Source organism: Aethalodelphis obliquidens, unplaced genomic scaffold (genome assembly GCF_003676395.1).
Source record: "Aethalodelphis obliquidens isolate GAN/ISIS:26980383/991018 unplaced genomic scaffold, ASM367639v1 scaffold58, whole genome shotgun sequence".
In the NCBI taxonomy this organism is placed as follows: Eukaryota; Metazoa; Chordata; class Mammalia; order Artiodactyla; family Delphinidae; genus Aethalodelphis; species Aethalodelphis obliquidens.
This window is the reverse complement of record NW_020838002.1, coordinates 7,112,519-7,127,175: the sequence shown is the minus strand read 5'-3', so window position 1 is coordinate 7,127,175 and position 14,657 is coordinate 7,112,519. Positions and strand designations below refer to the sequence as shown.

The window sequence follows — 14,657 nt, the reverse complement described above, 5'->3', positions numbered from 1 at the left end:
GCTATTTGACCATACTCCCCAAGGCAACCTACAGATTCAATGCAATCCCTATCAAAGTACCAAAGGCATTTTTCACAGTACTAGAACAAATAATTTAAAAATTTGTATGGAACCACAAAAGACCCCAAATAGCCAAAACAATCTTGAGAATGAAGATCAGGGTTGGAGGAATTATGCACTCTGACTCCAGACTATACTACAAAGCTATAGTAATCAATACAGAATGGTATGGGCGCAAAAACAGACACACAGATCAATGGAACAGGATAGCCAGAAATAAACCCATGCACTTATAGTCAATTAATCTCCAACAGAGGAGGCAATACAATGGAGGAAAGACAGGCTCTTCAATAATTGGTGCTGGGAAAACTGGATAGCTACATATAAAAGAATGAAATTAGAATATTCTCTAACACTATATAGAAAAATAAACACAAAATGGATTAAAGACATAAATGTACAACTGTATACTATAACATAGGCAGAACACTCTTTCACATAAATTGCCACAATATTTTTTGAGATATGTCTCCTAAAGTAAAGAAAATAAAAGCAAAAATAAACAAATGGGGGCTTCCCTGGTGGTGCAGTTGTTGACAGTCTGCCTGCTGATGCAGGGGACACGGGTTCATGCCCCGGTTCAGGAAGATCCCACATGCCGCGGAGCGGCTAGGCCCGTAAGCCATGGCCAATAAGCCTGCGCGTCTGGAGCTCGTGCTCCGTAACGGGAGAGGCCACAACAGTGAGAGGCCCACGTACCGCAAAAAATAAAAAATAAATAAACAAATGGGACCTAATTAAACTTCACAGCTTTTGTAGAGCAAAGGAAACCCTCGATAAAACGAAAAGACAACCTACTGAATGGGAGAAAATATTTGCAAATGATAGGACCAATAATGGGTTAATAGCCAACATATATAAACAGCTCGTACAACTCAACATCAATAAAACAAAAAAACCAATTAAAAATTGGCAGAACTTAATAGACATTTTTTCCAAAGAGGAAATGCAGATGGCCAACGCGTACATGAAAAGATTCTCAGCAATGCTAATCATCATGGAAATGCAAATTAAAACTACAATGAGACATTACCTCACACCTGTCAGAATGGTTATCAGAAAGAACAGAAATAACAAATGTTGGCCAGAATGTGGAGAAAAGGGAGCCCTTGTACACTGTTGGGACTGTAAATTGGTGCAGCCACGTGGAAAACGGTATGCGGGTTTCTCAAAAAACTAAGAATAGAACTACCATATGACCAAGCAATTCCACCCTTAGGTGTATATCCGTAAAAAACAAAAGCACTAATTTGAAAAAAATACATGCACCCCAATGTTCCTAGCAGTATTATTTACAATTGCCAAAGTATGAAAGCAACCTAAGTGCCCATCAACAGATGAATGGATAAAGATGCAGTATATAGATACGACAGAATACTAATCAGCCATAAAAAAGAATGAAATTTTACCATTTGCAGTAACATGGATGGACTTCGAGGGCATTACGCTGAGTGAAATAAGTCAGACAGAGAAAGACAAATGCTATATGATATCACTTATATGTGCAATCTAAAAAAGTATAACAAATTAGTGAAAAAAGCAAAAAAAGAAGCAGATTCACAGACACAGAGAACAAACTAGTGGTTATCAGTGGGAAGAAGGGTGAGGGGTGATATAGAGATGGGGAGTGGGAGGTACAAACTATTGGGTGTAAGATAGGATACAGGGATGTATTGTACAACACGAGGAATATAGCCAATATTTTGTAATAATTGTAAAGGGAGTGTAACCTTGAAAAATTGTATAAAAAATAAAATTAAAAAAATTGCAAACTCCCTTCCCCCCAGAAAAAGAATACCTGGAACATATTGGAAGCTTAATGAATATTAACTGAATTAACGCATGAGCAAATAATTTAACACATGGAGACTATAACCAAACTACCTTCTGTTAATGCATCTGCTTAAGTGCAAATAAAATAATTCTATATGAAAACTCCAAAAACAAAACAACACAGCAACAAAAAATAACACTTACTATTTGAAAGGTCTGCCTTGAGGGCAAAAAGCAAGCAAGCAAACAAAATTTTTTTTAAAAACCCACAAAAAACAACAAAACAAAAACCCACCAATGACAATGAAAATTGTAGCGATTCATGACATGTAAGATTAGGAGATCAAGATTAGAAAGGCCAGAAACTCTCAAAATTTCTGGGATTTTTGGAAGGACCCACTTCATAGACCAGTGGTTCACACACTTAAACATGCATTAGAATCACCTGGAGGGAATGTCAAAACACAGACACTCCCATGCAGAATTTTTGACTTAGTAGGTTTGGGTGGAGCCTGAAAATTCACATTTCTAACAAGTTTTCAGGTGATGCTGATGCTGCTTATCTCACAGTTTGAGAACCACTGACTTTGAGTTTCACTGTTCTTGTCAGCAGAATGAACAGTTCTTTCTCACAGCATCATCAAGGCGACTGGTTTAATAGTTTACTTTTTTAAAAAGAATTAATTGACCTTGACTTGGACAACATTATAGGTGGGAAGATATTTGTATACTACATTGGAAACAAAACCTATAAATCTGTCTTTTATTTTGTCAACCGGATCCCAAGGTTGATTCCCCATCCATATCCAATTCTATTGCACCATCTATAACATTCTAGTACCCTTTATATATGAATTATTACTCAGTAAGATCCTTCCTTTCATACAAGGACTAGTACAGGAAGTGCATATATTTTCTTATTATGATGAACCAGAATTGGAATTTCTAATCTTGGTGTCCAGTAGCTTTCCTTTCTACATGAGATTTCCAGGATGATCTGAGTTCTTTTGTTACAAATATTTATACTTAGCAAGAACATAGAAAAACACTATCTGAAGCTCTGGTTTTGTCCAAATACAAGAGATATAGATTTAAAAAAACATGAATTCTTCCCAACATTTAGAGCTTTATTCCACTTAAAAACCAACCACCCGTTAAAATAGCCTGGGTTGAGGCTGGGGAAGGGACTAGGTCTTATCAATCTCCTTGACTGTCAGATGTCACTAACTGTAACATTATTAACAATAACTAATTAAATTACCTGGACTAATTCGTTATAATTCTGATTGGGTTTTCAATAAGAAAGCCATTATATCTTCTACTTTATATATTTCTCCTCTCAAGTCACATAAATGTTTGTAAACACATTTCAACCCCAAAGTTGATTCCTCAGAGCATGATTGTGGACAAGTTATCTGTTTTAGAAATTGATTACAATGTGGCTTATTGTTTTGGAGTTATTGTACTTGGGCCGTTGTGAACATTCAATAAATGTGTAAAAATTAATAAACAGAAGCTTCAATTAAATAGTGTTGAGAGACCAGAAGGGGGAGCTCTCAAACCTTGTGACAATAGCAGAGCCCAACAGGAAAAAGAAAGACTCTGCTTCTTTCCTGGCAAGAACTCAGCCAAAGAAAAGCCATGGGCTCTTTTTTTTACTACAGCCTGCCACCTTCTTTTTTCTCTCTAAATAAAGAAGTTCCCTTCCCACTGGGGACTTGCACGTGGCTCACTATGGGTGCAGACCCTGAATTGCAATTCTCTGCTGATCCTGAATAAACCCATCTTTGCTGGGAAATATTTGGCAGTCTATTTGTTAGCATAACTGAAAGTTATCCTTTTTTAAGAATAGGAGAGCAGTAAAAGGAAGGTTGGGTACACCTCAATGCACAATGTTGCGGATACAAAAATAAGAAATCCATTCTCCTCTCAAGGAACTCACAGGTTGATGCGAAAAACAGACCCAGGAACACATAAAGGCACTTCAGAGAGGAGATACCTCTACTAGCAGAATGGCCAACGGTTAAAAGGCTGAGCAGCTAACCATGACTGGAAGAGAAGGAAGACTTCGGAGTCTTAACACATGGAGACTATACAAAACACATGGAGACTATACAAATATCTTGTTGGATATACAAATGTCCAACAAGAAAAAATGCTCAGGGATGAACTTTACAGAGGTAAAGTTCAAATGTGTTAGGCAGACAAAGGAGGGAAAGTGTGTTTCTGACAGGAAGACCAGAGGTCCAGGGATGAACTGGCACAGCATACACTCCAAGAGCCCTCAGGGCCTTGGCAAGGTTGGAGCACAGGGGAAGTGAAGGGACATTAGGGTAGAAAGGAGGCAGGAATCACTGTGAATAGTGTTAAGAGATCAGGCTCATACACTTAAGTTTTACCTTGAGGGAGGTGAGAAGCCGGTGGAGGACGTTATGCAGAAGAATGACCTACAGATGCGGGCCTCTCTGGCAGCAGGGAGGAAGAGAGATGAGAGAGTTGAGAGGATGAACATAGCGGTGCAGCTCCTCTGTTTATTCATACCCCATCCTGTTTCAGAAGAGACTTCGTGAGGGCAGTTAGGAGCTTATAAGTGTTCTGTGTTCGTTACCCAGCCCATCCCAGCTTCAAAATCATTAAAGATGTGAGGAGGGTGAAGAGCTAGAGGAGAAAGGGAAAAGAAGATGGGAGCTAAGAACAGAAGGAGGAGGATAAATAGGTAATTAAGAAAATTCAGAGTGTGAAAGCCGACGAGCCAACAAGGACCCATGGCTCAGTGATATCAAGACCCTGATTCAGTGGGTCTGTGGTGCCCTTGGCCTCTCCCTCATGAGCCGAGATGGCCTCCATGCTTCCTTATGGTGTAAGTCCTCACAGATCTCATTCAAAGGTTGGTGGGGAGGAAACGGGTGGAGGGCAGTTTCCTTCTCCTCCTGCATCTCTTGCCTCTACTCCTGGAGGAGAAATCTTTCCCAGAATCTCCTAGGCTAACACACTGTTTGTTGTGATCACATGAACCGGATCACATGAACACATGAGCACTCCTGTCTTCTAAGTGTTCTGGGAAGGTGAACACTTATGATAGGGGACAAGCAAGGGGGAGGTGGTTGGCAATGGCTTTGGGTAGACACCCAAGAACAAGGCTATCTTCTTATAAAGCACCTGGAAACGGGGATGAACATGATGGACCAGAGGCAAGAGAATACTGACAGGGATGCAAAGTCTGTCATATGTAGGATAACTCTTCTAACAGTAGAGGTCATGAACTCAAATGTGAGGTCACACACTCAAATAAGAAAAGGAGGTCAGCGGTAATTTCTCTGTCTAAGAGGTACTGAGGATCATCACGCTCCTCACCCCAGAACAAAATTTGAGCATCTAAGCCAAAGACAGGAAATCAAGATTTTTCTTTGCAGAAACAACAACTCCTGAAAAATAGATCTCCATGTATTGGTACTTGGGTGTCCTCCAGTAAAGAGCTGATTTCCATCTGAACCCCTAAGGTAAAGTTTAAAAGCTTTAATACATAGAGGTATGAATTCATATTTTATTCCCTTACTCTTAAATGTAGATAGCCAAGGATCAACAGGAAGACCACTAATACAAAAGGGAAAAAAAATAAATAGAAAAATAAATGAGACGCAAACAGAAATGACATAGGAAATAGAAGAAAAGTTTATATAATTAACATCCTTTCAGAGAAACAAGAAGACATAGGATCCATAAATAAGAACAAGATGGTATTAAAAATCATAGAACAAAAAAGCGTTCTTGGATATTAAAATATGTTGACAGAAATGAAAACTTTAATAGAGAGATTGGAAGGTAGAGTTGAGAAAATCCTCCTAGTGTAGAATAAAAACACAGTTTGAATAGAGTTTCCACAGGATGGGGCCCAGCATGGGTTGTCAGAGCCTGGATATCCCTTTTGGGAGCCACCAGTTGTGAACATTAAAGCACAGTGAGAAGAATATTCCCATAGTGGGATGACTCAGTGTGGGGAGCAAAACTCCAAATGGATGAGAAGGGTGTCTATGCACAGGTGCACCCTGATGTCAGGTGTCAGAGCCCAAGCAGGGTGAGGAGGGTTTCCACATGGGGGATATTCTGATGGGGGTGTTGGAGCACGAGTAGGGTAAGGAAAGTGTCTGAGCAGGGGGCTGGTCTGCTGTATGATACCAAAGCCCAACTGGAGTGAGGAAAGCATCAGGAGAGAGAGTGGAAACATGGACAGAACTGCTATGGGAGATGGTTGTATACAGGGGGATGAATGAAACAAGTTAAAAAATTGATAGAGTGATGTCAGAGAAAATGGCAGAGTAGGGAACTCCAAGGGCCCATCCCTACACAGAATAGAATTGAGAATAGAATTGAGAGTCCAGAAATAAACCATATTTTTATGGTCAATTGATTTTCACCGAGAGTGCCAAGATTATTCAATGGGGAAAGAATTGTCTCTTCATTAATTGTGCTGGGACAACTGGATATCCACATGCAAAAGAATAAAGTTGGACCACTACCTCATACCATCTACAAAAAATTAACTCAAAGTGGATCAAAGTCCTAAATGTAAGAGACAAAACTATAAAAATCTTAGAAGCAAACATAGAGGTAAATCTTTATGAACTTGGATTTGGCAAGGCATACTCAGGTATGATAACAAGAACACAAGCAACAAAAGAAATTATGATAAATTGGACTTCATCCTAATTTAAAAATGTGTGCATCAAAGACCCTTATGAAAAAAGTGAAAAGATTTCTTCCAAAGAATGGGAGAAAGTATTTGCAAATCAAAATTTGACAAGGATCTATTATCCAGAATATGTAATGAACTGCTACAACTTGACAACAAAAAAGACAACCCAATTTAAAAAAAATAGGCAATGGATTTGAATATACATTTCTGCAAAGAAGATACACAAATGTCCAACAAGAAAAAATGCTCAACATGAAAAGATGCTCAACGTCATTAGTAATTAGGGAAATGAAAATCAAAATCACAATGAGATACCACTTCATACATGATAGGATGGTAATAATAATAACAACAATAGAAAATTACAAGTGTTAGAGAAGATGTGAGGAATTTAGAAGCCTCATAATTGCTAGTGGGAACAAAAAAGGGTACTGCTGCTGTGGAAAACACTTTGGCAGTTCTTCAACAAGTTACATATAGAATTAACCGTATGACCTAGCAATTCTACTCCTAGGTATATACTTGAAAGTCCTGAAAACAGGTACTCAAACAAATACTTACAAAGGCTAACAGCAGCACTACACACAATAGGCAAAAGATGTAAACAACTAAAATGTCATTCATCAGATGAATGGGTAAACAAAATGTGCTGTATCCAGACAATGGAATAGTATTCAGCCATAAAAAAGAATGGAGTACAGGGAATTCCCTTGCGGTCCAGTTGTTAGGACTCCATGCTTTCACTGCTGAGGGCGCAGATTCAATCCTTGATGGGGGAACTAAGATCCCTCAAGCCATGCGTCATGGCCAAAAAAGAATGAAGTATTAATACATACTACAGTGTAAACTAACCTTATTGACATTGTGCTAAGTGCAAGAAGCCAGACACAAATATTTTATCATTCTACTTTATGAAATATAGAGGTAAGTCCATATAGGTAAGTCCATATAGGTAATCCATATAGGTAATATAGGTAAGTCCATAAAGCGGACTAGTGGTTTCCAGGAGCTGAGGAGAGGGGAGAGAATGGGGAATGACTGCTTAGTGGGTATGGGAAATCCTTTCGGGGGGATGAAGTGTTTTGGAACAAGACAGAGGTGATGGCTGCACAACACTGTGAAAATACTAAATGCCACTAAATTGTACACTTGAAAAAGTTAATTTTAGGTGAAGTGAATTTCATATATTTATATAAAGGATTATGAGAGCCAGGTTCCTCAGCAGAGAAAATAGTTATAAGTGTGGAAAGGGAAAAACAGAATAAGTTCTAAGTTCTGTGATGCTGGATTGGGAAAGGAGAAATGTATATATATATATATATATATATATATATATATATATATATATATATATATGTAACAGTGAGCACACCCAGCACCCAAGTTTGCCTTCTAAATACCATTCTCCACTCAAAGGAAGCAGGACTGTTTACTGAAATAGCTGATTCCAGAGCTGGAGCACAGAAAGTACAAGATAAGCATGGGGCGTTTCGTTGGGCCGGTAAGAAAGGAAGTGCTCAAAGAATAGAAAGAACATATGGGACTTCTCTGGTGGTCCAGTGGTTAGGAATCCGCCTTCGTAGGGGATACAGGTTCAATCCCTGGTCAGGGAACTAAGATCCCATATGCATGCCGCAGCTAAGCCTGCGTGCTCTAGAGCCCACGTGCCACAATGATGCAGCCAAATAAATATTAAAAAAAAAAAAAGAACATAGAAGCCAGCCTGAAGAGACTATGACTGGCCAAATCTGGGGTAAATTGAGCATCAAAGTAAATAATGATAATAATGGATTATAACTTAATGAATAAAAAAAGGAAAATACAAGTTCACACAGATAATAAATAAATAAATAAATTGGAAGTTTGATAAGAAACCAGATATTGACATAGTCTCAAAGTACCTTTCCACAAAATATTTACTAATTTCCAAGGGAAAATGAATAACTTAGGTGAGAAGCCTAACGAACACTTCTTAGTCAAGTAATCAAAGTGATGGGACAACAAAAAAAAAGAGTGATGGGACACTAGTAAAGAGACAAAGCAAAATCACTCATCCCTCATAGGTTGTAATAAGAACACAGCATGACTTCTGCGATATTCCTGGCAAACTGACACAGATGCATCACCTGAATCTAATCATCATGAAACATCTGACAAATCCAAACTGAAGGACATTCTACAAAATAATTGGCCAATAATTTTTTAAAGTTCCAAGATAATCAAAATCAAGGAGAAACTCTTCCAGATCAAAAGAGCCTAAAGACACATGACGACTAAATGCAACACATGGTCTTTTTGTTTGTTTAAGATTTTTTTGATGTGGATCATCATTGAATTTGTTACAATATTGCTTCTGTTTTATGTTTGGGTGTTTTTTTTTTTTTTTCGGCCACGAGGCATGTGGGATCTTAGCTCCCCATCCAGGGATCGAACTGGCACCCCCTGCATTGGAAGGCGAAGTCTTAACCACTGGACCACCAGGGAAGACCCACAACACATGTTTTTGAAGCAGATTCTCTTTCTATGAGACTTTCTTGGGACATATGGCAAAACTTGAGTAGAGGCTAAAGATTTGATTCTAACAATGTATTGACGTGTATCAATTTTAGTGACTGTATGGCAGTATTGGAGGGAATGTCTTTGTAGAAAATACACACAAATATTAAGGTGGGCATCAGGTTGGCAACTTACCCGGTTTCCTCAAACCGTCAGGGGAAAAAAAAGTCCTTTATAGTATACTTGCAACTTTAGTGTAAGTTTGAGATTTTTCAAGAAGTTAAAAAGGTGTTTAAAGTTAAATTTTTAAAAAAGTTAAAATAGAAAAACTATTATATGTGGCTTCCCTGGTGGCGCAGTGGTTAAGAATCCACCTACCAACACAGGGGACACGGGTTCGAGCCCTGGCCCAGGAAGATCCCACGTGCCGCGGAGCAACTAAGCCCATGCGCCACAACTACTGAGCCCGCGCTCTAGAGCCCGCGTGCCACAACTACTGAGCCCACATGCCACAACTACTGAAGCCCGCATGCCTAGAGCCCGTGCTCTGCAATAAGAGAAGCCACTGAACTGAGAAGCCCGTGAACCGCAACGAAGAGTAGCCCCCGCTCGCCACAACCAGAGAAAGCCCACACACAGCAACGAAGACCCAACGCAGCCCAAATAAAAATAAATAAATAAACAAACTTTATATTTAAAAAAAGAACTATTATATGTAGCAGAATATCTTTTTGTCCTCTGGATAAGAAGCAATTTTTAAAAATTAGATCTCAATAAGAGGTCATACCAAAATAAAAGATTGATATACCTGACTACATGAACACTAACACCAAAAATAAAGAAGACAAACCACAAACTAGGAGAAGGTATTGTAATAAATATAGCTGACAATAGATCAGCAAATTATATAAGAACTCCTACATTAACTAGAAAAAGTCAGTAGAAAAGTGAACAAAAGGCATTCATGGGAAACCTGAATGCAGTAAAAAATATGGAAAGAAATGTTAGAGGAATGCAAATTGACTACAGTGAAATATCATTGTTTACCCATACACTAGCAAAAATGAAGACGTCTGACAATATCAACTGTTAGGAGGATGTGGATCAATAGGAACACTTCAACTCTGCTGATGAACATGTAATGTGTTACAACTTTGGAAAACAATTTGGCACGATTTTGTAAAGGTAAGTCTTTGAAGATCTCATGACTCAGCAATTCCACTTCAAGGTAATGAGCCATAGCTCCTCAATATAACAACTGGAGACAAACAGAAAAAATATTCAAAAGAGCACTGTTTGCTAGAGCAAAAACTGGGAGCAACCCCAATAACTTATTCTCACAATGGAATATAATATAGCAGCGCAAATGAATGAACCACAGTCAAACAGAGCAATATGGGTGTTTAGAAACATAATGTTGAGTGAAAAACACCCTCAGAATATTAAGTACAGTCTGATATGTTTATCAAGTTCAAAAAAAGCAAAACAAAACAATACACTGATTATGTAAAAATGTGATGAAATTATTTTTATAAGCAATGAAATGATAAACACAAAATTCAACAATATAGTTTCATCCGGGGAGCAGTGATGTGATGGAGAGTACCTACAGGCAGGTATAAGCTATTGGTGCCATATGGTTCTTGAACTGAGTAGTGTGCACATGAGTGTCCATACAATATAGTGTTTTATAGCTTACATGCATTGTACACATAATCTTTTGCTTGTAATAATTATTATACTGTATTAAAATGTACAGCAAAAAAATCTGAATATTCATGATAATTTCCAATTTGAAAATAAAAGATGGAGTAAAGAAATATAAGTTACAGAGAGAGAAATAAAAAGTAGATCTGAACTTGACAGGGAAAGAATAGGGTGCAAGAAAAAGCAGAAATGCCTCTCTGTATAAAATACTGTTCAAGGTGCTGGGAGGATATAAAGATGAATAAAACACACCTTTGCCCTCAAGAAGCCCTCATCCCAGGGAAGAAAGTCAAAGAGAAAGGCAAAAACCCATGAGGTGACAGCTTTGGACTGAACCCATGCCTCAAATCTGGACCACTAATAGACATGGCCCTGCCCTCTGACCTTGGTTCCCCAACCATACTATTAGCATCTTCTTCTCAGCCATATCATCCAAATGATGTAAAGATTAGGCTGGGAAAGTAGAATACTTTTCAGATTATCCAAGGAATTTTTCTAGAAAAGGAATAAATCCAAAGGGAAAATACTTTTATGGGAAATATTTAGAAAAATGTTAAAAGTGAGAACACTTCCCAAATACCGCGGTGAAGGAGGCAGAGAGGCAGGGAGCAGAAAAGAATGTGATTGTTCCAAAGTTGAGATGAAAGTGTTAGGCTGCAATTCAATTGAGAGAACATTAAAATGTAAGAGTTGATAGGATTATTAAAGTTGGAACACTTAAACAGGTTTTATATAAAGAAGTTGTGTGTCTTTTTAACTGAGTATTTTATGGAAATGGATATTATGTTTGGCTGTAGGAATACCACAAACAGGAATTTCTGGAACTCCTTGGTCTTTACCTAGTATTGTAAAGACAAAAATCTATTAATAAAGTCCTAATGGAGGCTATAAAAAAAAAGATGAAAGTGTTGAGCATTCATCACAGATATTCATCCATAGATGAGGAACTCTCTTAAGTTTCCCCTTGTGATTGTGGGAGACCCTGAGTTTCAAACCCCACCCATATCTCCTGCCTCGAAACTTGGAGTCAGAGGAACAATCTCATGGCCAAGCTCTGCCCCTCCCTTGCTGTTCATCATTGAGCAGGTCACTTCTCTCTGAGTTTTCTCATTTGTAAAACTGTTTAATATAAAAGAACATATCCATTGTCAGTTTTGTGAGAATGAGATAAAAGTGCGAAAGTGCCTAACACAATACCTGCCACAGGAGTAGGTCCATAGAAATATTAGTTTAATCTCAACGGCTACACTCCATAAAGACTTTCCTCCACTTCTCACATGGGGAAACAAAAGTTCAGAGAGAAGATTTGTCATTTAAAGTCAACCTATTTTAAGTTCACTTCCTGCTGAAAATCACTAGGTGCTTGCCTAATCTCTTCATGGCTGCCTGTATCTCCTGGTTCCTCAGGGTTTAGATGATGGGGTTGAGCATGGCGATCATGACAGTTTGGCTGATGGGCACAGCCTTGTCCATGGGGAAGGAGGTGAAGGGCCAGGCATAGACATAGATACAGGGAATGAAGACCATAGACATGACGATGATGTGGGTGGTGCAGGTGGAAGCTGCCTTCCTCCTCGCCTGCCCTGAGTGGGACCTCAGCATCATCAGGATGACAGTGTAAGAGAGCAGAAGGAAAGGAACCAGATGAGGACCAACATTCCACTGTTGGAGATCATACGGACCTCCAGGAGGGAGGTGTCCATGCAGGCAAGTCTTAGCACTTGTGGAACATCACAGTAGAAGTTATCCAGGATGTTGGGGCCACAAAAAGGCAATGGGAGCATCAGAACCAGCTGGACAATGGAGTGGAGAAAGCCCCCTACCCAAGCGGTCACCACCAGCCCTACACACATTTGAGTGTTCATGATGGAGACATAGTAGAGGGGCCGGGAGATGGCTATGTAGCGGTCATAGGCCAATACTGTGAGGAAGAAGACAGTCCCACCCCCCAGTAAGTGGAAGAAGAAGATCTGGGCCATGCAGCCCTGGTAGGAGATGATCTTGGTCTCATGTAAGAAGTCCACCAGCATCTCTGGGGAAGTGACTGTAGAAGAGCAGATGTCTATGACAGACTGATTTCAGAGCAGAAAATACATGGGTGTGTGGAGCCGAGAGTCAAAAGTCACTGTGACAATGATAAGGAGGGTTCCCACAACGGTGGTGACATAGACAAATAGGAATACCACAAACAGGAATTTCTGGAACTCCTTGGTCTGTGAGAACCCCAAGAGGACGAACTCTGACACCTGTGTGATGTTCTGTCGTTCCATGGGATCTTCCTCACATGCCTAGAAGAGAAAATATGCAAAACAAAAACCATAAAAATTTACTCATTCTCCTTTGGAGAGTCAGGATTGAGTTAATCAAAGTCTTTGTTGAGTACCATTCCCAAATGGAGCTTAGAAGAGCCTTCCATGGAGATAAATACATTTTCAAGGCTTTCACAGACTTATCTCCCTAACCATACCCTACATCGTATGGCATTTATGGGTCTTTTTCCCTTTGTACCATGCTGTCCTTGTCCATGGGTTTCATGTCTGACTCACACTTGCTGTGCCTGTGAACCACAGGCTCTACAGATATAGATGAACCAATCAATGGATGAATACACATGTCACCAAGTACCTATGACCACAAACATCATCAACCTAGGTGCATCAATCTTGAGAGGATATAGAGGTTAATGATTTTAGATAAACAAATAGAGACTTCTTTTCAGTGAACATTTGAGGGGCTGCCTATGGTTCATTGCTGAAGAAAGAGAGATGTGTATTAGAAGAAATTGTCATGTACAAATTCAGAGGCAAATGTGAAGAAAACCAAGCAGATGATTTTGGCTGTAGTGAAGCTGGGATGATTAGAGCTTCTGAAACTTTTCCACATAAATACTTCTTGAATGGCATTTGTTGCCATGGGGCCATCTGCAGGGGTAACTCAAAGCAGCCCAGGACAAATGCAAAATCTCCTTGAACTCTCATGTTTTATATTTTAAAACTTATGTGAATTTTCTATTAAACACATATCTCTAGACAATCTTTGGGAGGCTTAAAATTTAAGTATTGTGGCTTGTAAAACTTTGTAAGACCAAGGTGTTAAAGAAAATATAGGATAGGTGAGGGAGGGGGATCAATATGGCAGAGGAGTAGGATGTGGAGTTCACCTTCTCCCACAAAAACATTGAAAATACATCTACAGGTGGAACGATTCACACAGAACAGCTACTGAACGCTGACAGAAGACCTCAGACATCCGAAAAGACAAGGAAACCCCCATGTAACCGGTAAATGATATTCAATTAATAAATACAAACTGGAAATCACAACTGTCAAGAACATTTAAAAATATATATCTGTAAATACCACTCTATGAGAAAAAGGACAAAAACAAAAGGTGAAGTATCATTGACTGATACGTTAAAAATAAATGACGCATATTCTCTAGTAATCAAATAAATTTAAATTCAAATTCAAATCAGCTTAAAAAAATCCACTTGTAAAGGATTATTGAGATAGGCCTTCTCACACCCTGGCGGCAAAAGTATAAATTAATATACTTTATCTAGAATGCAACTTATTAACCTATGTCTGAGTTTTAAAAATATGTATTGTGACTTCAGGAACTTGAGCCTGTAAATATACTATAAAATGTAAACAAACACTTATGAAAATAGATGTATAGTTCACTGTTATTTCTAGAAAAAATAGGAAATAATCTAAAATCTAACAATAGAAGAAATAGAAGAGTCTACAATAATTAAGAGTTTCCATTTATTGAGTTTTCATAACATGTCCAATTTTGTCAAGGCCTTTGCAGATGTGATCTTATTTTGTCTTTATAATGACACAGGGAAGAAGGGACTCTTCACATTTTATATTTGAGAGATTTCTATCATAGAGAGTAGGGACATAGTGGGCATTACCAAACTCAC

The 14,657-nt window shown here is 38.7% G+C and overlaps 1 protein-coding gene across 1 annotated transcript; it reads right to left on the bottom strand.

Annotated features, from left to right (window-relative positions):
- Window positions 1-11,364: 11,364 nt before the first annotated feature.
- LOC113609734 (olfactory receptor 4D1-like) lies at window positions 11,365-12,999 on the bottom strand. Its single transcript, XM_027087272.1, is given in 2 exon segments — window positions 11,365-12,361; window positions 12,364-12,999. Coding segments are annotated over 2 exon segments (933 nt in total). The 3' UTR covers window positions 11,365-12,064.
- Window positions 13,000-14,657: the final 1,658 nt, after the last annotated feature.